The following is a 25,609-nucleotide window of genomic DNA, read 5'->3' on the forward strand; positions in this document are numbered from 1 at the left end:
GGCAATAAAAATATTCTTGAATTAGGCAGTGGCGATGGCTGCACAACCTTGTGAATATACTAAAAACACTGAATTACACACTTTAAAAGGACGCAGTTTATGGTATGTGAATTATACCTCCATTTAAAAAAATTCTTCTTCAACTAAAATAATTATTCAATATGCAAAAGTTATTAATTTCTCCCCCAAACAAAATGATAAGTAAATGAATCTTGAATAAACTCAAGCATATTACAAAATGAAATTACAAGTTCAGATGAAATGTAATTTGGTAAAATAACAGGTCTTCAATTTCAAGAGAAGTTTACGTATTTTTAAGTACTAGGAGTGTCAAGAAAAATGAGAGGGATAAATCACTCACAAGTAGTAGTTAATATCTGATTTTCTGAGTGATTAATTTCGGTTATATTGTCTTTAAAAGCATTAAAAATGTATAACCCATGTAGAGAAATCTAAGTGCTTTGAAAAATCTCTTGTTTTTTTTAAAGAAAGGTAAATGTATTAAACTTTCTTATATTTGCTACCTTGCTATAATAGGTTGATTTCAAACATATGAAATTATACATATTTACCTAAAATTCTGGGGGACTTACATTCATTGGACAGAACGAGAATCTTAAGTTTTATGGCTGAAGAACTCATGTAGCAGCAAGTTCTACTTTTCAAATCCAATAAACAAAATTCTCAGCTAGAAGGGAAGGTAGAGATGGGGTGATCTGACTTCCCCCTTTGCTCACGAAAAGGCTGGGAGCTGGGGAGCTGTTGGGGAGCTGGCCAAAGTCACATGGCTAATTAGTGGCAGCTCCATGACTACCTCTAAGGTCCAACCCAGCGTCCTTTGCACTATAGTACCCTGCGCACTCAAGGTTACGAACGCAGATCCAAATACCTACGCAATGTCGGGCAGGGCCTGCTGCGGGCTTTCTGCCTTCAGGTGCAGACTGGAGGAGAGAGGGCCCAGGAGAGAAGCAGGCAAGAGGGTTACCTAGGGTCCTTGACACCCTGCCCCCACCACTGTCAAAATAAGGCCATGTAAGAATTTTCAACCTGTGACAGCTGGCAGTGACAAATACTCCAAATGTGCCACCTGCTAGACAAGGTGGTGCTCATGTGTAAAGAGGCAGGAAGATCTAGAAGCCACCCCACTCCCACTTTGATTTGTTTCAAGAAAGAAAAGAAAAGAAAAGAAAAGAAAGAAAGAAAGAGAAAGGAAAGAAAGAGAAAGAAAGGAAAGAAAGAAAGGGAAAGAAAGAGAAAGAAAGAAAAAGAAAGTAAAAGAAAGAAAGAAAGGAAAGAAAAGAGAAAGAAAGGAAAGAAAGAAAAAGAAAGAAAGAGAAAGAAAGACAGAAAAAACTATAATCCTCATAATCCTTACGTAGAGAAGCGTACCTTTTGGATTTATTGCTGGTTCTTGGTCTGTATTCATGTGATTCATCCTCAATGCCATTTTGCCTTTTATACCAGTCAAATAATGTACGTAGAATGGAAGGCAGGCAGTACTCAGAAAGGGAGCTCATTGAACTGATGACCTACAGAGAAAAGCAGGCGATTAAAAAGCTTTGGTGGCACTGCCAATTACTGAGAAACTTTTTATTTCACAAATAACTCCAAACCATAGTCACTACAAAATTTTCTTATTTATCACGGTCCTCTCCTTAATAATCTTTAGTAGTACATTCCCAAGAACCCGTTTCTTACTGTTGACAGATGTTCCTAATATAATAACTTTGTGGTTTAAGAAAGATAATTACTTTGACTCCCTTTCATTCTAGAAATCAGATGTTAATTGCATACAGGTTATTCATGGACTGCAAAGAAATTATTTTCCCACAGCATCTAAGAAGTACAGTGACTGGTACTTCTTAGGTCCTCAGAAATGCTTGTTATATAAATAAATACACTAATTAATATGATTACCTTAATGGCTTAGGTGAAATAAGCAATTCTATCCCCCAAACAAATAACCTAAGTGGTAATGCAATGTATGGTTTTCTGCCAATAATCATTCATAAACTAATCTGAGGTGTGCCCCAAATTAGACTCAATGAATCAGTAGCAGTAATTTACTCTGTATTACATCAAAGGCAAACATCTCCCCTCTTTAAACAACAAACATACCTTTGATAGATGAGTTATTCTACTTTCCTTATTTTGGAAAGATTCCTGATCTTTTATTAAGTATCACTCCTCAACTGAACTTCAGTCAATAACTCATATTATAATACATGCAAAAATGAACTCAGAATGGGTCATAGACCTAAGTATAACACCTAAAACTATAAAACTTCTGAAGAAAACATAGGGGAAAATCCTTGTGACTTCGGGGTAGGTGAGGATTTCTTAGGGATCAAACCAAAAGCAAATTCCATGAAAATTCGATATATTGGAAATCATCAAAATTAAAAGTTTAAGCTTTTAGAAGGATGCTGTTAAGTGATGAAAGGACCAGCCAGACTGGGAGAAAATATTTGCAGAACACCTCTCTGATAAAGGTCTTATAACCAGAATGCGTCAAAGTACAGTGAGATAGGTTTTAATTATTTAATTAACAAACAGTATAGGCAAATCATAACACCCAGCACTGATGAGACAGGAATTTATCTCAAGTACATAATTAGAGATGAGTAAGAATGTTCAGGACAGCATTACTTATTATAGCAAAAAAATGGAAACAAATGTCCTGCTATAGGTAAACGCCTGAATCCAATGTGGAATTTGATGTAGGTTATCTATGAAACCATTAAAAATCTCATTTCAAAAATATTTAATGCTATGAAAATGTTCATGATATGTTAAGTGAAAAAAGAGTGAAAAATCATTTAATTGGTATGATCCCAATTTGATAGAGACCCATATAAGTATGCATATATAGAAAACAAGACCAGGAGGAAATATACCAACATATTAAGAGTACACATTACAATCAGGAGAGATCTCAGGAGAGAGATCACCAGAGGGAGAGGGTAAGTGGGAGTTTAAAAAAAATGAAGGTAGGATTTTACCTGGGCCTTTTTAAAAGAAAGGGTAGAAGTTTGAAATGAGAGTCAAGAAAGAAACTAAGTAAGGAGCCTAAGCAGGAAATCCTACCATCATGAAGCTGTAAAATAATTGTCTGTTGATAATGATTATGTGATTAATGAAGGTTTTGAAGGAACTGAAAGAAGAAATATCTGACTGATGTAGGGACTTTGGTTCACCAGAGTGGAGGGAAATAATGTTGAAAATTTTAAGTTGGAACTAAATCATAAAAGGTACTTAATGACGGTCTAAACAATTTCAGTTTTCTTCTCTAGAAAATGAGAAGCCCCTCAAGATTTCTGAGTAGGATACTCAGCCCATAAAAATGATGTTTGGGGAGGTTTAATCTAGCAGTGACGTGTAGGCTGGACCGAAGTGGTTTGCAAACAGAGGCAGTTAAGAGAATACACAACACATGCTTGAATCTAATGAGGTTATTACTGCAACAGTTCCAGGAGTGCAGGGCTCAGAGCCTGAGCTGGGGAGGTGGCAGAAGAAACGGAAAACGTTAGTTAACTTAAAATATTTCTGTAGTTAAGCAGCCTAGGCTTAACTTCCTTTTACAAAAGCAGGAAACTAGAGCAATGAAAGCGCAAGTGCTTCATGTCAACAGGACTTTCCACTGTCACCTTTAAAACAAGCCCTAAGATTGAGCAAAGCAATGATTGCTTTCTTTCTCAGATTCTATTTCTTGATAGCTTATTTCATGCTCTCTCTCTTATAATTATGGTTTTAGGTACATAATACAAAATTGTGCATTATCTTTAGTTATGGGTTAAGTTAAAAAAAAATAAACAGGCTATTGCATTTAGCCTGCCTGGTGAACCTAGTCACCGTTATAGGGTTCTGTAATTTTAAAATATCTAATTATTTTCTTTAAAAAAAGAGCCCTCCCCGCCAGGCTGTAACATCCACAGGCACAACAAATTTTCCTGCTCTTCCTTTGGCTATAACAGCAGTAAATTTTTGGAGGAAAGCCGACTATGGTGTGCCAAGGGGGTAATTTCCTAGTTCTCTATAAAGTTACCCCAGCACCAGAAAGGATATTTCTTCAAGTTGTCATCATCTAGAATATTTTGAATTGAGAAACAAAGAGGGTTCCTCCCACATGGGAAAGGGGATCAGAATTCAGAGTCCCTGACCAAGGGTTAATTCTGTCTTAATTACTGAATAGGTAATGCAATCGCAAAGCCACTACGATTATATTTCAGCAATTTAAAAATACTTGTGCAAGTCTGGATGAGACTTAAGGAGACATGATGACTAAATGTACTGTGGCATCCTGGATGGTATCCTGGAACGGAAGACAGATATCAGGGAAAAACAAATGAAATACAAACGAAGTATAGAATTTAGTTCATAATAATGTACTGATATTGGTTTCTTAGTTATGACAAATGTACCCTGGTAATGTAAGATGTTAATAGGAAAAACTGGGTACGGGGTATATGACAACTGTCTGTACTATCTTTGCAACTTTTCCGTAAATCCAAAACTATTCTAAAATAAAATGTTTATTTAAAAAACATTACAGAATATTGAGTAGAGTTCCCAATATTCTATAATAACCTAAATGGGAAAAGAATTTGAAAAATATTCGAATAGATACATGCATATGTATAACTGAATTACTTTGCTGTACACCTGAAACTAATACAACATTGTTAATCAACTATACTCCAATATAAAATAAAAATTAAAAAAAATTTCTGTGTGACATTTACAAGCTCCTTTATTCAGACCCATAAAGGTGATATAAACCTGTGTTTGACTCCTATAAACCTCTCTGGGTAGAGCATTCTCTAACAGAGCATTCAGCTACTTCACTTAGGTGTAACCCACATTCTCCATAGAGAACGTCAGGAGTGTTCTTCAAACCTCAGCTGTAATCATTTTTTTCTACCCGTAAAAAGTCATCCTGAAGCCATTCTTGGTATTATATCTATTGGGCATGCTTTCCATGGCAAATACACTGAGACCATCTTAGAAGAGATGAAAGGTCAGCAGGGGGTGGATGTGTGTGTTTTTTCCATCTCTCTGTTACTGCCCTTTTGAGTTCAGACTTTCAGGAAGGAAGGGTGGAATTTGCAAAGACCTGGCCCTCAAAGCTCAGGAAGGGAGGAAGGTCTAGCTGGCTTCTTGGTTACTCAGCTCCTTCATTTATGGGAAGCAGAGCCAATGGTGAGATGAATTCTAGCTCTGTGCTGCTGTGCAAGGAGAGGCCCATTTACAAAGATGTTCTTGTTGCATTTAAATGATCATATTCTTCCATCACAGATGAGCTAGGTACTGTGCAGCTTGAGGAGACGAAGTGCACAGAATCACAGAACTATTTCATGCTGGTGTTTTCTTTTGGAGGGGTGACAGAGGGGAATACTAAATGTACTTTGCAAATGTTTTCTTAACGTTTATTTTGGCGTTTTATATATAAATAGGCTAAAAGAAACTGTCCATTATGCTGTATCTAAGACATTAATTTTTCATAAGCATTTTATTATACTGGCTGAATGCAAAGAAGGAAACTTCACACATAAATATCTGAATAATTACTCAGTGGAGTCATTCCATATTTTACAGTAATAAGGCTGACTTGTCATGAGTGGTGCATTTAAGGAAAAATTTTAAAGTAACTTCACTGATGGCTTAATTTCTCAAACTAGTTCAGGTGGCCAAGCACCTGGGGGCCAGGGTACTTCTCTGTGTACCTGATCTATTATAGCAATTCAGAGGCAATTTTTTTTTTTACTCGATCACATTTCATACTATTGCTAGCTTACAGTATTCGATGAGTGATGATAGACACTGCAGGCTAAAGAATAATTTATTATAAAAACTTAAAATTATAAAAATCTATATGTTAAATATGTTTTTCTTGCAAATTAGGAAAAGATCTTCATTATTTGATTTTACCATCTTGGTCTATTTTATGGAACTCACTGTTCCACTGGAGAATAAGAAACACTGAAAAACACTAATGTGAATCCAATGCTACCTAATTTGTTTTTACTCTCTTAATTGCTTATATTTTTCACTTACATATTTTAAATAGATTTTCATTGAATTGAAGCATTAGAATCAATGTTAAAGCACTAGAATTTCACCTGCCTCCTTTTGCAGGAAAATATTACTACCCAAGATGATAAAAAGTTATTTTAGTTCTATTATAGATTTATAATAGATTTATTTTACCATGTGTTTCCTGTTTATAGATAGCATTTTTAACACATTAAGAAACTAAGGTGCCACAAAAGGACATAAACATATACCATCTAGAAGAAAATCCCAAAAGAAGTTACTTAGAATGTATGAGCAAATTATCTGGAATTTAGAGTAAAGAATAGGTCACACTGAATTGCAAATAGCTGCAACTTAATGTTCTCAGAACAGCATATCTGAAGCCTGATCTCCAAAAGCCACATTTTCATAATTTCATCAGCGTACTGGGAAGATCCAGCGGGTTTGGGGTTCAAGTTACAACTCTGCCCTTTATTGGCTGTACGAGCTTGGCCATGTTGCTGTTTCTTTGAAGCTCTGTTTTCAGCTGTAAACAGGACTTAAGAATACTTCCCTCACTGGGCTTTTATGGAGACTAAAGGAGAAATTCTGAAGTGTGGGACATATAACAGACCTTCAAAAGTGTCTGTTTCTTTTTTCCCTCTTCCATTTCCAAATATTGAAACTGAAGCACAGACACAAAATATTTTGACTTTGATAAGATCACAGGCTAAGTTAATGACAGAACGAATGACAGAAGTTGATGACAGATGTTATCAGAGCTGATAAATGTTGCTTTTAGGTACAGAGTCAGCCCTCTGTATCCGCAGATTCAACCGATCACAAATCAAAAATATTCAGAAAATTAAAATGCCACAAGTTCCAAAAAGCAAAACTTGAATTTGCCGCTCTCTGGCAATGACTTACACACCATTACATTGTATCTATAACTATTTACATATCATTTACATTGTAATAGGTATTATAAGTAGTCTAGAGATGATTTAAAGTATATGGGAGGATGTGTGTGGGTTATATGCAAACGCTACACCGTTTTATATGAGGGACTTGAGCATCTGTGGATTTTGGCATCCATGTAGGTCAGAGGCCCTGGAACCAATGCCTCGTGGATACCCTGGACAACCGTAGTGGGAAAAAATTAAGACCCACCTATCTCTTATCCAAGCACAAACTACCAAGGCCTCCATTAGAAACTTTCTGCTTAGTCTGTATTCCCAAACTAAACCAACTTTTCTGGCCCCAGCAGATGTAACACAGTGCCTTCCAGATGCTTACTGTAGAGGCCTCTGAGCAACGCCTGTCCTACATCAGCTCCTTAAGAGAAAGGCAGCAGCACTGGGCTCCCCGAGTTTGCTGCATGCACACCTGGCTCTAAAGCAAATGGGAAAGGACACCGAGAAAGTAACTATTCTGGAACCACGATCAATCTGTTGAAGAAAAACCAATAATTGTAAGTCCTGACTCATCTACAAGTCTGACTCTCAGGAACCTCCAGCATCCTGAAAAAGGTGTTGAGCCCAAATGTAAGTGAAGAACGAACACACACACACACACACACACACACCCACACACACACACGCACACAAATAAATGAGCAAACCAAACCAAACAAAAATGAACACCTAGATACTGAAGAGGCAACGGGGATGGTGAAATGGGTACAGGGAGTTAGCTGTATGGTGACAGGTGGAAACTAAACTTTGGTGGTGAGCATGGTGTAGTGAATACAGAAGTCGAATTATAATATTGAACACAGGAAACATATACTGTTATAAGCCAGTTTATTTAAAAAAAAGAAGAATGGATACAACCCTTGGCAGAAAGGCACGGCATTAAGCTCTCGTATTTCATGCAGCTCTCGGATTTCTCGTATTTCCGTAAACGCACCCAGCCCTCTTTGACTCCGCTCTCCCCTCTCTGACCCACTGACGGGTCCCTCTTCTGGCCGACGGCTCAATCAGCCATGGACTGGCGATGCTTCCTCCTCCTGCCTCACTTCTTCATTCCTGAGACCTGATTTCTACTCTTGCTACAGTACCGACACTTTTCTATGAAAGATCAGAAAGGACAAACCCACGACCAGCCAATGGCCTTTCTGCAATCATTTCCCTTGAAGTCTCCTGAGCACATGACAACATTTATCAGATTCTGCCGGAAACGCTTTCCTCCTCGGGATTCTGCGATGCTGCCAGGCAGTCACTAGACTGCACTTTCTGCCATCTCCCGTATGGTTATTTAAACACCACCAAAGCACAGAAAGACAATGCACCTGTGAAAAGAAGGGGCTGGATTCTAATCCTGGTTGTTCTGGCACAAGCCCCTTTGGGGAGTAATCATACTTTCCTACACAAAGAGGAAGTAACTTCCACTTACTCTATGAGACTGTTTTAAGAAACAAAGTTGGAGCAATACTTCAAATAGAAGCACATCGTGCAGTGTACAATTGTCTGTATCTTTTAATTTACTGCATGTTTATGCCACCATTAGATATAAGCAAAGGTCTAAAAGCCAAGGGGCAGAGAAAATAGGCAAGAAGGATATGTAGCTGGAAGGTATGTGAAATAATAAAGATTCAGTTGTTACTTTACTCAAGCAACACTTTTCATCTGTGTGTAAATGTATCTAGTGACTGTCATTAGTACATGCTGTACCAGGTAAGGGTTACGTACTCCCTCAGGTGAGGGTTATTTTGGAGAGATGTTTTTCACTTTTAAAAATGGGTTAACTTGATATGTGAGCTGCATTTGATCACCACCTACTCAGGTCCACACACATCACAGGTTAGCTGTTGTTTCATTGGAAAATCCAAAATAAAATGCCTTGGCCTTTATATTTTAAAAGAATATCTGTAAACTTTGATAACAGAGGAAAGTCACTTGAAGTTAAAATGGGGAGCTCACCACGCCCTTCACTCACAGGGTGCTCTGCACAGATCACAGATAGGGAACTCATCACTGGTACCATGACTGTGTCCTGGTATAATGCTTTTTAATTTAAATGTTGCCAATCATGACCAGCCACTATAACTTGGCTGTGAAAGTAAGTCTCTTAAACTACTGAACATTAATCCAGCAATATGCAAATGTATTCTACATGGCAATGAATAATAGCCACTGCAGCAAAAGGCTTTCTCAAAGCGGGCTTCCCATGTGCTCCTAACTGCTAACCTCTCATTCTTCCGTCAGGGTCCCTGCACAGGCTGCCATCTTGGGCCACCCCTGCCCTGGGAAGATGCATCTTCTTAGGTTTTTCTCACTTTTTTGGGCACTCCTTTTCTGGGCTTTCTTTTGTGGATCCCACTTTCTGGTCCTAAACGAACTATGTTTCCCTATGATATGCCTCAGCCACTTTCTCTACCCTAATCTTTCAGTGTTTGTTGGGTGACCATATAAATGAACGAGCCCTGGTTATTTCTCCCGAGGTATTTTACCGGCACTGAAAATTCAGTACGTGTAAAACTAATTTATCCCCTCTCCCCAAGCACAGCATTCCTCTGAAGAACTCCTTATCCATAGAAAACAGTCCAGACTCCTCAGTATGGCTCCCATGGTCACGGGAGCAATGGGCTCCAGTCGGCCTTCCCAGCTTCCTCCCGGCCACTCCCCAGAACTCTGCTCTTCTCTCCTTCAACTCCTTTGTCCACTCGGCTCTACCTGTCTGGCACGACCCAGCGCATCTTGCCCATCTGGATAGCAGATATCTTTAGTATGTCACTGCCCCTTAACTGCTTCCTATGACATGCCCCCTCCCCCACCTTTCTAGCATCCTTAACTACTCCCTTACCTGAGATCCCACAGCACTTGAACTGGACCTTCTTATTATATTTACATCACAGTACTATTTGTTTAGGTATCTGTCTTCCTCCTGGGACTGAGAATTTCTGGAGAGAAGAAACTCTTTCCTACTGCTTTGTAACCCCAGCACCTTGCACAGACCTTGGCATGATTCAGGTGCTCAATGTTTGTTAAATTGAATGGAAATGGCTCCAAATCATGGCTGAAAACTGCAATTACCTTTTGTTTCTCCTTCTCTCAACCAGTATTGATTCTTCTCATATAATGTTTCTTATACTCATTCTTTCTTTCTAGTTCCACCGCCTCCATTTTAGCCTCAAATCTTTATCGATGCCCCAACTCCCAAAATGCCTCCAAACTTTAAGGATCTCTCCAGTCGGCGTTTAACATCAAGGCTGCACTTTGATCTCTTTGATACTGGCATGTAGAGGATAAGGCCCCACCCGCTGGCATCAAGGTCTTCCACAGTCTGACCCTTCCTACCTGGAATGCAGGGACCACATTCTTACATCTCTTGGTCCCACACAGGGCTTTGTTGTATACGTACACACATACACACACGCTCTCACTCACCTAATCAATGTTTGCTAAAATAACTTGATTACCAGGACAATTTTTCATTTATTTTGCTTTCTAAGCGCTGAGGGTTAATTTAGGCATTTAAAATAAATTAGTGGCAGTGTACATTTTCAGAACGCTGTTGGAAATCTCATCACCTTTATTACTTCTCATTACCGTATGACCTTCCCACCAGCAGGAACTGGGAGCCCTCCCTGGCTCCCCAGTATAGGGCAAAGCCTGCTCTCGGGTTCATACCACGCCTGCTTCTTCCACTGCGAGCTTCCTTACTAGACTGAGGTTATAATTCATCTGATTTACATCTTTCTTCTTTGTCTCTCCCACTAGACTGGGGGCCTCTCCAGGGCAGGCACTATGTTTCCTTCCTGTTTATTTCCACAAGCTGGCATAATGTTTGGCACATGGCTGCCCCAAGGTAGGTACTGTGTAAGAACGGGTCAAGTTCACATTCATAACATTTGTAAAAGTGAAATTCTGGGAATTAGGGTGCAAATTCCTAGCTCTCCAATATACAAAGTAGTCACTGGTACAGTTCTTCTCCCACTAATAGTGAGCTTCAAAAAATTAATCCTGTTTAGACATCTTGTCATTTATGAAACAATAGGGCTTTTTTTTTTTTAACCAAGTCTATCCTATACATGTTTAGATTGTAATTAGGTTAAATAAGAGATATTAAACCAATAGTTAATTAAATAGAAAAGCAACAGAAAAGAAAACTTAAGGAAACACAAAGCTTTAACCTCTAAATATACGTTTTAAAATTCAAACTAGAAAGCTGACAAATTCTCAGAGATTTCCACAGTGGAAAAAAAAAAGAGGTAGAGAATTGTACATAATACTCTTTACTGGGAATTTTGACAAAAAATAGGCTATATAATATCTAGTAGAGACAGGTAATACCCAATATCCACTCTTCTCTTCTTCCTTAGTTATAAAATACCTCATTTTTAGATGGACACATGGTTGCCCAAAATAAAATTTCCTAATCTTTCTTATAGGTACACGTGGCTGTGTGATTAAGATCCGGTCAACTGGACATAAGCAGAAGTAGGGTGTGCAGCGTAAGGATGTTCTGTTTTTTATTTATTTATTTTTTTCCTGTGATTCTTTTTCCATTTCACCTTCCTGCTGCCTGGAGCACAGATGTAACGGCTGAGCTCCAGAAGCCAAAGTGGACCATGAGATGACCTTGGGAATGTAAGCCATACACAGGAAGACAAAAATACAAAGATACGGGACTGATTTTCTTTGTACTTCTTCAATGTGAGAGAGAAATAAACTTTTATCTTGTTTAAGCCACTGTTATTTTATGTGCCATTTGCCACCAAACCTAATCTTAACTGATATGGGATCTTAGATCCATTACCTGTTGAAAACTCCCCTCTATATTCCCACCAACTTAGTTTTTAAAAATATAAGCTAAGCATGTTACAGAATAAAAAGCACAGGCTTTATAGTTAGAACATACAGATTCCAGTCTCGGTCCCTTCAGGCTTTAGTCATATAATACAGGGCAACCTCTCCAGGACTCATTTCCATTAGCTGTAACACAGAGATGATGATGAGACCTTCTTCTTGGGCTTGTTGGAAGGGTTGAGTAATGCCAGGTGACACGATACGTGAGAAGGGGTTTGGTAAGGCACTTCCCTGGCGGTCCAGTGGTTAAAACTCTGCGCTTCCAATGCAGGGGGCACAGGTTCGATCCCTGCTCAGGGAACTAAGATCCCGCATGCCGCACAGTGTGACCAAAATAATAAAAATAATAATATAAAAAAATTAAGAAGAGGCTTGGTAAATTATAAAGTATTACATGATTCTTGTTATTTTGTTTTTGCTTCTGTTTCTAACAGGAGAAAAATGAATCCTGGGCTTGGCAAGTGGAGGATTAAACAGAGCCGTCCAGGATCAGGCACTGAAAGTGTAGAAGCCCAGCTCTCTTTAGCCTATCACTCATGCCAGGGACATTTAAAAGGGAGAAATTGATAAAAATATTCTCCAAACAGGGACCAGTTGTCCGTTGTCCAAAGGATGCACTTAGCATAGTGCCTCCCCTATGGTAAGTACTAAATAAATGTCACTCCTGTGGGTACCACTGCTCCCGGGAGTATAGCAATGGAGTCTATAGCTCCAAGGAGGTGTCACCAGCGTGTTCTTCTCCCGGAGGTGGATCTGTGTGACTCCAGACTAACATCCTCCTGCTTGTAATCAGAATAAGAGGAATTACAGAAATTGGACCTTTGATATCAAAACCCTAAGAGAGCTTGATACATTCACGGCCTTGCCAATAGAACCACAGTTCTTATAATTTGCTGTTGAAACAGTGGACGGGCACTTTCAAAGGTGACTTGGCTGATTTTCTTTTTCATTGAATCCACAGAGGGACCAACTTCAGTCACATTTCCTTCTGGCCTGGGGATCTTGCTATCTCTTTAAAATGAGACCAACTTCGTAGGTTGTCTTCTCTCATGGTTCACGTGTAAATTTACGATTTTACAATCAGAGGATAATTTCATGTGCCTTATTTGAAAGTCCTCAGTGACCACCTCACTACTGGTTCACCCCTAAAGTGTCTTTAATACACAGAGATGTGTTACAAGCAGTGTTTCTCAAGCATCAATGTGGGTGGGGGTCACCTGGAGATCTCGTTAAGCTGCAGAATCTGACTCAGTAGATCAGGGCAGGGCAGTGATTCTGCATTTCAACATTTTGAGCAGCAAGGTTAAAAGTATTATAGCTAATTAAGTGGCAAAGTTGGGATTTAAACCCCAAAGTCTATCTCTTTCCCACAATGCTGAAATGCAGAAATAGAGTGCTGAATAATAAATGAGACATTGTGTCTAAGCCAAATTATTTGGGATAACTATTACATGTAATGTTAAAATGCTAAAGTACTATTCTCCCAGAGGAAAAAGAAAGAAGTACACTAACCTGGAGAAAAAGAAAACACAATTTTTTTGAGGAAAGGACAGTGATAATCTAAGAGAATAGAGACAAAGAAAATAAGAGTGAAAAATTATGGAAGACAGATAATAGTTACGTTCTTAAGGAGAAAAGAAAGAGCCACACTTGCCACATTTCGAAAATAATGACCCCAAACATTCACCCCAGGTCCCTGACCTCCCAAGCAGGACCAGGTGACAGCAACTTAGGATAATATGAGGAGAGAAGACAGCTCCATGGCACAGAGAGACGAAGCCCATACTCCATTCCACCAGCGTTCCAGAGAACAGCCAGCTCTGCCAGCAACAGAGCGCAAAGCCAGGGCCGCACCAGCCTTCCAAGACCCGCCGTGACTGCAAACTTGTGAGGTCTCCCTCAGCCAACAGTTTATAAAATAGAGAATGGAGGATTCTGTCTCTATAGTCAGGCCTTAACATTTTTGGATCGAACGAGTCTGAACTTTAACAGCCAAAGCATTTCCTCTTGATTCCACATTAAAGGCAATTTCAAAGCACTGCAGAAAGCGTACTCTCTGTGTGTTCTCCATAAGACAATATAAAAATCCCACTGTATTAGATCAGGCCATGGTGCATCCAGCAGGATTTTGCCTCTGCTACTGGAACCAAATGAGGTTTATAAAGAAGAACATGCTGTCCTCTTTGTCATTAAATGCAGACGTTTAGGAAACACCACAAACACATTTCCTACCTCCTCTGATGTCCTGTCATCCATCATTCTAAACACACCTAAAGCCCTCCTGAAGTGACTCAACCAGGATTGATAAGATCCTAGTTTCCTATGTTTATTACCTGCTGTTTAGAGTTGGAAGTCCTTTTACTAGTCCTGATCTATTTTCAAAGGACCTTCTTTGTATTTATTCTGTCTTAAACTGTTTTGTTCATGTATCACTTTATTAGAATCTAAGTTACTATACTGTTTTATAATTATTGCTTAGGTGGTCTCTCTCTCTCACAGGATTGCTAAAATTTATCCTAGATTTTGTATCACCAGAGCCTAATGCTGTGTCAAGCATATAGCTGGCATTCAACAAAACGCTGGATAAAATATAAGAAAGCTCTAGGGCAGAGATCTGATCGTCATATGGTACCATTTATTCAGAAGAATCTCAATAAGGTTTTGAATGGAAATTCCTTTATCTTTTCTGGTAACCAAAGACTGATGACCTCCTCATATTAACTGATGACCTCCTCATATTATTTCAACACTTCAGTTCTTTCCAATTCAAACCAATAGACATTTACTAAACATCTACTACAAGCTGTCACTGTAAAAGCTGCAGGACACAGTTCCTAAGATCACACTCCTGTATCCTCTTTGAGGAAGTTCATCAATACACCATAGTGAGCATTGAACCCTTGCCTTTGTACATCTTCAAACAAATAAAAACCAGTATATAACATATATTACATACTTGATCAAACTGGGGGTCTTCTCCACGTTGTAGAGATTTTGTCAATGGCTTTTCCTAGAAAGAAACATAGGCAAGAAAAATTACTAGAGGCTTTTAAATATTGCAAAAGAAATGTCATTATTATGAAAATATTTCTCATCTATTTCTCCCTTTATGGGATGAAGAGACACCGGTTTTCAAATATGTGAGAAACTCTTCCTTACTATTCAAACCTTAACGTATTGTGTTTGATCATCACCACCAGGATTTTTACTATTCATCTTCACACATTTGACCAAGACATTCAAATCTGATGCTATAAGTGGTCCTGTGTTTTCAATGGAAACCACATAAGAAAAACTAGGGAATTTGTTTGAAATTTTATTACCTATCTTGGGACTTGACAGATAATAAAAAGTTGAAAGTGATACACTATTCCAGGTCCTAAGATTTAGAAACAAAATAAGGTATAATTATTAGTCTGAAGGATGGACAGCCTACCAATCACACACTTACTAGGTGTAATCGGTGATTTTTGAGCATGATATTTTGACCTGTGACACATCCAAATCTCTGCAAAAATAATCTGGGAAGTGACAAAGGTCTACAGAAATAAATTTTACTAACGATTATTTCTTCGTTTACATTAGGAAGCCTTAACTGGCTTTTCAGGAGGGCATTTTATAACTATTTAGCCTTACCTGTATCTTTCTCTTTTTTTGGAAGTTAATATTGACCCAAGTTTGATTTAGGATTAGAAACCATGCAAAAAGTTATACATCAAAAAATAGTGTTTTGAACCTGCGCGGAAGGGAAGAGGAAGCACATCCAGAGGAGGGCCTCTGGAGTGTGGAGTTCTGGAGTTTGGAGCCGTGTGGCTGACAGGGTCTTGGTGCTCTGGCTGGGTGTCAGGCCAAGTTAAGGACATTGGTACACCAGAGACCTCCTGGCCCCACATAATATCAAATGGTGAAAGCTCTCCCAGAGATGTCCATCTCAACGCTAAGACCCAGTTCCACGCAACGACCAGCAAGCTATAGTGCCAGACACCCCATGCCAAATAATTAGCAAGACAGGAACACAACCCCACCCATTAGCACAGAGGCTGCCTAAAACCATAATAAGTTCACAGACACCCCAAAACATACCATCGGATGCCATCCTGCCCACCAGAAAGAAAAGTTCCAGTCTCATCCACCAGAACACAGGCACCAGTCCCCTCCAGCAGGAAGCCTACACAACACACTGAACCAACCTTAGCCACTGGGGGCAGACACCAAAAACAACGGGAACTACAAACCTGCAGCCTGCAAAAGGGAGACCCCAAACGCAGTAAGTTAAGCAAAATGAGAAGACAGAGAAATACACAGAAGATGAAGGAGCAAGGGAAAAACCCACCAGACCAAACAAATGAAGAGGAAATAGGCAGTCTACTTGAAAAAGAATTCAGAGTAATGATAATAAAGATGATCCAAAATCTTGGAAATAGAATGGAGAAGATACGAGAAATGTTTAACAAGGACCTAGAAGAACTAAAGAGCAAACAAACAATGATGAACAACACAATAAATGAAATTAAAAATTCTCTAGAATGAATCAATAGCAGAATAACTGAGGCTGAAGAATGGATAAGTGATCTGGAAGATAACAGTGGAAATAACTACTGCAGAGCAGGAAAAAAAAAAAAGAATGAAAAGAATTGAGGACAGTCTCAGAGACCTCTGGGACAACATTAAACGCATCAACATTCGAATTATAGGGGCCCCAGAAGAAGAGAAAAAGAAAGGGACTGAGAAAATATTTGAAGAGATTATAGTTGAAAACTTCCCTAATATGGGAAAGGAAATAGTCTATCAAGTCCAGGAACCGCAGAGAGTCCCATACAGGATAAATCCAAGGAGAAACATGCCAAGACACATATTAATCAAACTATCAAAAATTAAATACGAAGAAAAAATATTAAAAGCAGCAAGGGAAAAGCAACAAATAACATACAAGGGAATCCCCATAAGGTTAACAGCTGATCTTTCAGCAGAAACTCTGCAAGCCAGAAGGGAGTGGCAGGACATATTTAAAGTGATGAAAGGGAAAAACCTACAACCAAGATTACTCTACCCAGCAAGGATCTCATTCAGATTCGACAGAGAAATTAAAACCTTTACAGACAAGCAAAAGCTAAGAGAATTCAGCACCACCAAACCAGCTTTACAACAAATGCTAAAGGAACTTCTCTAGGCAGGAAACACAAGAAAAGGAAAAGACCTACAATAACAAACCCCCCCAAATTAAGACAATGGTAATAGGAATATACATATCGATAATTACCTTAAATGTAAATGGATTAAATGCCCCAACCAAAAGACAAAGACTGGCTGAATGGATACAAAAACAAGACCCATATATATGCTATCTACAAGAGACCCACTTCAGACCTAGGGACACATACAGACTGAAAGTGAGGGGATGGAAAAAGATATTCCATGCAAATGGAAATCAAAAGAAAGCTGGAGTAGCAATTCTCATATCAGACAAAATAGACTTTAAAATAAAGACTATTACAAGAGACAAAGAAGGACACTACATAATGATAACGGGATCAATCCAAGAAGAAGATATGACAACTGTAAATATTTATGCACCCAACATAAGAGCACCTCAATACATAAGGCAAATGCTAACAGCCATAAGAGGGGAAATCGACTGTAACACAATCATAGTAGGGGGCTTAAACACCCTACTTTCACCAATGGACAGTTCATCCAAAATGAAAATAAATAAGGAAACACAAGCTTTAAATGACACATTAAACAAGATGGACTTAATTGATATTTATAGGAAATTTATAGGACATTCCATCCCAAAACAACAGAATACACTTTCTTCTCAAGTGCTCATGGAACATTCTCCAGGACAGATCATATCTTGGGTCACAAATCAAGCCTTGGTAAATTTAAGAAAACTGAAATCATATCAACTATCTTTTCTGACCACAGTGCTATGAGATTAGATATCAATTATACGAAAAAATCTGTAAAAAATACAAACACATGGAGGCTAAACAATATGCTACTAAGTAACCAAGAGATCACTGAAGAAATCAAAGAGGAAATCAAAAAACACCTAGAAACAAAAGACAATGAAAACACAGCAAACCAAAACCTATGGGATGCAGCAAGAGCAGTTCTAAGAGGGAAGTTTAAAGCAATAAAATCCTACCTCAAGAAACAAGAAACAATTCAAATAAACAACCTAACCTTACACCTAAAGCAATTAGAGAAAGAAGAACAAAAAAACCCCCAAAGTTAGCAGAAGGAAAGAAATCATAAAGATCAGATTAGAAATAAATGAAAAAGAAATGAAGGAAACGATAGCAAAGATCAATAAAACTAAAAGCTGGTTCTTTGAGAACATAAACAAAATTGATAAACCATTAGCCAGACTCATAAAGAAGAAAAGGGAGAAGACTCAAATCAATAGAATTAGACATGAAAAAAGGAGACGTAACAACTGACACTGCAGAAATACAAAGGATCATGAGAGATTACTACAAGCAATTATATGCCAATAAAATGGACAACCTGGAAGAAATGGACAAATTCTTAGAAAAGCACAACCTTCCGAGACTGAACAAGGAAGAAATAGAAAATATAAACAGACCAATCACAAGCAATGAAATTGAAACTGTGATTAAAAATCTTCCAACAAACAAAAGCCCAGGACCAGATGGCTTCACAGGTGAATTCTATCAAACATTTAGAGAAGAGCTAACACCTATCCTTCTCAAACTCTTCCAAAATACAGCAGAGGGAGGAACACTCCCAAACTCATTCTACGAGGCCACCATCACCCTGATACCAAAACCAGACAAAGATGTCACAAAGAAAGAAAACTATAGGCCAATATCGCTGATGAACATAGATGCAAAAATCGTCAACAAAATACTAGCAAACAGAATCTAACAGCACATTAAAAGGATTGTACACCATGATCAAGTGGGGTTTACCCCAGGAATGCAAGGATTCTTCAGTATATGCAAATCAATCAATGTGATAAACTATATTAACAAGTTGAAGGAGAAAAATCATATGATCATCTCAATAGATGCAGAAAAGGCTTTTGACAAAATTCAACACTCATTTATGATAAAAACCCTCCAGAAAGTGGGCATAGAGGGAACTTACCTCAACATAATAAAGGACATATATGACAAACCCACAGCCAACATCATTCTCAACGGTGAAAACTGAAACCATTTCCACTAAGATCAGGAACAAGACAAGGTTGCCCACTCTCACCACTATTATTCAACATAGTTTTGGAGGTTTTAGCCCTAGCAACCAGGGAAGAAGAAGAAATAAAAGGAATCCAAATCGGAAAAGAGGTAAAACTGTCACTGTTTGTAGATGACATGATACTATACATAGGGAATCCTAAAGATGCTACCAGAAAACTACTAGAGCTAATCAATGAATTTGGTAAAGTAGAAGGATACAAAATTAATGCACAGAAATCTCTAGCATTCCTATACACCAATGATGAAAAAAATGAAAGAGAAATTAAGGAAACACTCTTATTTACCACTGCAACAAAAAGAATAAAATACCTAGGAATAAACCTACCTAAGGAGACAAAAGACCTGTATGCAGAAAACTATAAGACACTGATGAAAGAAATTAAAAATGATACAAACAGATGGAGAGATATACCATGTTCTTGGATTGGAAGAATCAACATTGTGAAAATGACTATACTACCCAAAGCAATTTACAGATTCAATGCCATCCCTATCAAACTACCAATGGCATTTTTCACAGAAGTACAACACAAAAGTTCACAATTTGTATGGAAACACAAAAGACCCTGATTAGCCAAAGCAATCTTGAGAAAGAAAAACGGAGCTGGAGGATTCAGGCTCCCAGACTTCAGACTATACTACAAAGCTACAGTAATCAAGACAGTATGGTACTGGCACAAAAACAAAAATATAGATCAATGGAACAGGATAGAAAGCCCAGAGATAAACCATGCACATATGGTCACCTTATCCTTGATAAAGGAGGCAAGAATATACAATGGAGAAAAGACAGTCTCTTCAATAAGTGGTGCTTGGAAAACTGGACAGCTACATGTAAAAGAATGAAATTAGAACACTCCCTAACACCATACACAATTATAAACTCAAAATCGATTAAAGACCTAAATGTAAGGCCAGACACTATAAAACTCTTAGAGGAAAACATAGGCAGAACACTCTATGACATACATCACAGCAACATCCTTTTTGACCCACCTCCTAGAGATATGGAAATAAAAACAAAAATAAACAAATGGGACCTAATGAAACTTAAAAGCTTTTGCACAGCAAAGGAAACCATAAACAAGACAAAAAGACAACCCTCAGAATGGGAGAAAATATTTGCAAATGAAGCAACTGACAAAGGATTAATCTCCAAAATATACAGGCAGCTCAGGCAGCTCAATATCAAAAAAACAAACAACCCAATCCCAAAATGGGCAGAAGACCTAAATAGACATTTCTCCAAAGAAGATATGCAGATTGCCAACAAACACATGAAAGGATGCTCAACATCACTAATCATTAGAGAAATGCAAATCAAAACTACAATGAGGTATCCCCTCCCACCAGTCAGAATGGCCATCATCAAAAAATCTACCAACAATAAATGCTGGAGAGGGTGTGGAGAAAAGGCAACCCTCTTGCACTGTTGGTGGGAATGTAAATTAATACAGCTACTATGGAGAACAGTATGGAGGTTCCTTAAAAAACTAAAAAATAGAACTAGCATGCAACCCAGCAATCCCACTACTGGGCATATACCCTGAGAAAACCATAATTCAAAAAGAGACATGTACCACTATGTTCATTGCAGCACTATTTACAATAGCCAGGTCATGGAAGCAACCTAAGTGTCCACTGACAGATGAATGGGTAAAGAAGATGTGGCACATATGTACAATGGAATATTACTCAGCCATAAAAAGAAATGAAATTGAGTTATTTGTAGTGAGGTGGATGGACCTAGAGACTGTCATACAGAATGATGTAAGTCAGAAAGAGAAAAACAAATACCGTATGCTAACACATATATATGGAATGTAAAAAAAAAAAAAAAGGTTCTGATGAACCTAGGGGCAGGACAGGAATAAAGACGCAGACGTACAGAATGGACTTGAGGACACGTGGAGGGGGAAGGGTAAGCTGGGACGAAGTGAGAGAGTGGCATGGACATATATACACTACCAAATGTAAAATAGCTAGCTAGTGGGAAGCAGTCGCATAGCACAGGGAGATCAGCTCGGTGCTTTGTGACCACCTAGCGGGGTGGGATAGGGAGGCTGGGAGGGAGATGCAAGAGGGAGGGGATATCAGGATATATGTATACATATAGCTGATTCACTTTGTTATACAGCAGAAACTAACACAACATTGTAAAGCAATTATACTCCAATAAAGTTGTTTAAAAAAAAATAGTGTTTTACTTTAGCTAATGATGATGTCCCAGAAAGATTCCATTCACACTTTGCTGATCGCATAGACCGTTCCCTGCCTCGGTTTTCCATTCTCCTCCACTGAAAAGGTGACATATACCCTAAGGTGGATGCGAGCCCCACCCCACCCCATAGAGTCTCTGTTCTTGAAGAGATTGGCTCAGTCTGGGTATCTAAAGCTTTACCAGGAACCATACGAATTAACTGCTCTGTCTCATTTGCAAAATACACAGCTTCAAAATGCATATTCACCTAAAATAAAAAGAATGCTGCCTTCTTAAGGGCTAATAAACACTGCCTCTTCAAAGTATATTATACTTTTCCTTTTATAGCACTTACCAAGAGTGATGAGCTGACTGCCACCCCCAGTAGACTACAAGCTGCAGAATGCAGTCCCCTCTATTTCTCCCCAGCACTTAAAGTTACAGGGCAGGGCTCTGCTTGGTAACGGTTAAACATTTGCCAAATTAATCAAAGCTGTAGGCTAATGATGTCCAGTTTCTTCAACTATGAGATCCTCTTATTGGCATGTGTGTGTTTTGCTGTAAGTTAAAGGAATTTTTTAATATACTTTTTCATTGTGGCAAAATACATATGATGCAAGATTTACCATTTTTACAATTTTTATGTGTACAATTCTGTGACACTAAGTGCATTTACAATGTTGCCTAACCTTCACCACTCTATTATGAGGACCCCTTTTAATGTCAAAAAATTTCAAGGAATTCTCAACCACCAAGCATAGACTTACACCCCAAACATACAAGATAGTAATTCTATCTTCTTGTTTAAAACCATACATAATGACAGAGCTAATACTATGATTTCAATGATACTTTTAAATGGTTTTGTACTATCTTGCAACAATACTTATTTTATATACATTAGGAAAGTGGGGATACATCTACATGGGAAACTATAATGTACTCAGTCAAACGCTAATGGCTGGGACTTCCCTGGAGGTCCAGTGGTTAAGACTCTGTGCTCTCAATGCAGGGGGCATGGGTTTGATCCCTGGTCAGGGAACTAAGATCCCACATGCTGCATGGTGTGGGCTTATAAACAAACAAACAAACAGACAAAAAACCCTAAATGGCTGATACACATGTGGATCTGTAGACCCCTGCAATAACTCAGCAGTCCATACCTTGGGAATCTGCCATCCTTTCATCTTAAAAGATGAGATCCTATCACAGTGGGGGATGGAAGGTGACTCTGTCCACCCACATCCTGGAACGTCCCATGCCTAGAAGTCATTTTTTCCCACTACTATCTGGGTGGGAATGGTGATAAACATGATATTTTATGCTCACATATTTGCATACATATGAAGGAAATAGCCTATGGCAAGTCTTACTATGTCTAGCAAGCAAAGTTAATATGGTAAGTTGTTGCTATACTCAAAAGTCAAGTCCATTAGCCAATTACTTGAATTCTATGTCCCAGTAAAACAACATACTTTTACACTAAGTTCTCCTGAACGGTTCTTACACAAATATGCTGTCTTAATCATATTCCTTGAAGACTTAGTTTAAACGTCACTTCCAAGATTAAGCCATTCCCAGGCAGAGTCATCTGTTCCTTGTCACACGGCACTTTGCATCTATTCTTGTCAGCATTTCCACTGTGTTGTAACTTGACTGTCTCCCTACACTCCTAGTACAGAGTTGAAACTTATTATTAGGGTTTATTAAATGAATATATCCCTATGCATTTGGAAAGATAGCTTTGGGCACAGAGAACCAAGTTGACATTTTAACATTCCCAAGATTTTCTGTGTATCAACATAGATTTTATCAGTGTCAAGAGGTTAAAAACTAGACCTGGGGAAGACAGTATCACGCTGGCTAAAAAGTAAAGAGAAAAGGAAGAAGGAAGGAAGGAAGAGAGGAAGGAAGGAAGGGAGGGAAGGAGGGAAGAATGGAAAAGAGGAGAGAAGCAAACTTGCTCAAGCTCAGGAGAGAGGCATCTGAAAACAAGGCAGAGCAATAAGGCTCATGCCCACTTGAGAAAAGAGATCTGCAGAGGCCCGGTTCTGCTTGAGGTTCTCCTGCAGGAGATCAGCGCACGGCATCTAAGGTCTGCAAGAATCCAAGGTCTGCACATTCAAGGCATCATGGGTCTCAAAGAGCATTAAATAAGTAGTAAAATGAAATTAACACAGAGTAAACAATGGATACTTAAAGAACAAGTAGAAACAGACTATGACAGAGGAGGCTCAAAATAATGGTCTCACTTGTCCAGTAAGAACAGTGCGCGTTGTATGCTTTTAAAATTTGTCTTTGTTCTGTATTTTAGTACAGATTTACTTATTTACTAAAGGTTCATTAATTGAATGATATGTTTGTTTTTCAAAAATCATTCTAAAAAAACAAAACTTTGGGGTCATGGATCCCCGAAAATTCTTAGTGGTCCAAAGCGAGAAGACCTCAGCGTGTGACTCGACCTTGCCCAGAAGCCCCAGCTCACTGGGTGACAGTGAACAGAAGAGATGGGCAAACATCTCTGAACATCAGGGGCTGCTAACAGCACAAAGAGAACAAAATAGACATTAAGCCCCTCCTGATGGAAGCAAACACTATGAAATAGTTTTTTTTTTTTGTTTTTTTTTTTGTTTTTTTTTATGAAATAGTTTTGACAAAAACAAACAGAAAAAAAAAAACCCCTGTAACTAACCAAGCCTTTAGATATCATTTCCAATTTTCAGGAAATACAAGAGTTAGGAAGGAGTAAGAGAAATATGTTACACTACGCCACAGGGATGCAATCAGCAAGATTCAGACTGAAGGAAACTGAAGTAAAAAAAAGATATTTTTTCAATAAAAAGTTGCAAAGAGTAAAAAAAAACAGAAATGGAGGTGGAGCCTATTGATTTTCTTTTTAAAGGCTATTGCACTATGTGAATCAGATCTGGGGCCGGATTCAAATAATCTGTTAAGAGAAAGTATGACATTCATGAAACCATTGGTGATTTGAACACATTAGATATTTGATGATGTTACGGGATTATTTTAATTTTTTAGGTGTGATAATGGTCTTTGTTTAAAACAGAATGTTTATCTTTTGGAGATACATGCTGAAATACTTACAGATTAAATTATATGGTTTCTAGCATTTGCTTCAAATACTACTGGGGAGAGGAGCTGGGAGTGTAACAAATTAGCCATGAGTTGATAACTGCTGCTGATGGTCACTGTGTTCATTACACGGTCTTCCCACTTCAGCACATGTTTGAAATTCTCCATAAAAAAACAAACAAACAAAAACTAAAAACAGGGGAACATGATGTATCACTTCTGTCACCATGAAAAAAATTTTTTATAATGTCTCACTTTCCAAGATGGCCTAAGTCACTTAAAACTGATTTCTATAGTACTTACACAACTCTTTATCTTTTCCTGCTGGAGCTGCAGAAGGAACCCCACCCCACCCCATTTCTTCATATTTCCAGGCAGGATCTGGGTGGCGAGCATCTCGCCTGCTGTGTGAGGAGCAAGCTGCCCTTCTCAGTCTGCACTGTGCGCTTTTCTTCGAGTTTGCTTCCCCTGAATCAAAGAGCACTGCTGTCCCAACCCGTCCAAGAGGAATTTTCTCCTGTCACAAAGAAACCTGTAGGGGTTTCAAGCATTTCCACAGGAAAAGAGAAAGGTCCCTGTTTGTGCTTCTCAAACCTTGGGACGTTCCAACCTCTCCCTCCCTTAAGAAAACACAAACTCTAAAAGCTCTTTGTGCCCGTACCTACCTAAAAAGGCCATTGACTTCTACCTCAATTTTCGAACAATTTCAGTGCCCACGAGCTACATTTTCACTTTATAATTGTTTCACACTGGGTTTCTCTGTAATCTGTAAGAGAAAAGATGGCCATAGCACAGCAGGACCTGGCAGTGAGACAAGTCTAGAGAGACTCTTCTGTATCAAAAGGTGTTTTATTTGGGGAATACAAGAGGCTTATTTAATAAATCACTTTCTACCTCTGAAGTTTGAGTGGCCTAAAAAAATCCACAATGTGCCCCACACAGGTAGGACTTCACTAATCTCAAATGATCCCAGTATTTTTGTCCTCAGAGATATTTCAATAAACACGTCACCCAGCAATGTCACTAGAGTTAATATGAGTTTATTCAATTTGTTAACTATGTCACCAGCCTTGCTTATGAGGTACTATTTTAACATCTTTTAATTATTATATAGCAGTTCAGTGCATGGACTTTGGAACCTGAGAGATTTGACTTTGACCCCTAGGTCCCTTACTGGATCTTACTTAACCTCTCTAAGCTTCAGTTAACTTTTAGGTAACAAAAGGATACATAATGCCAACCTATCTCATAGAACTAGAAGATGA

The 25,609-nt window shown here is 38.5% G+C and overlaps 1 protein-coding gene across 5 annotated transcripts in view; it reads right to left on the minus strand.

The window, feature by feature from the left end:
- The window catches only part of FRY (FRY microtubule binding protein), a 420,573-nt gene that overhangs the window by 155,859 nt on the left and 239,105 nt on the right, over nucleotides 1-25,609 (minus strand). For all 5 annotated transcript variants that reach the window (XM_057532698.1, XM_057532699.1, XM_007164157.3 and 2 more), the window contains 2 exons: nucleotides 14,779-14,832; nucleotides 1,390-1,529 (listed from right to left, as the gene is read on the minus strand). In XM_057532698.1, the coding sequence (XP_057388681.1) occupies nucleotides 1,390-1,529; nucleotides 14,779-14,832 (194 nt within the window). The remainder of the gene's footprint in view (nucleotides 1-1,389; nucleotides 1,530-14,778; nucleotides 14,833-25,609) is intronic.

This window comes from Balaenoptera acutorostrata, chromosome 18 (assembly GCF_949987535.1).
Source record: "Balaenoptera acutorostrata chromosome 18, mBalAcu1.1, whole genome shotgun sequence".
Taxonomy (NCBI): Eukaryota; Metazoa; Chordata; class Mammalia; order Artiodactyla; family Balaenopteridae; genus Balaenoptera; species Balaenoptera acutorostrata.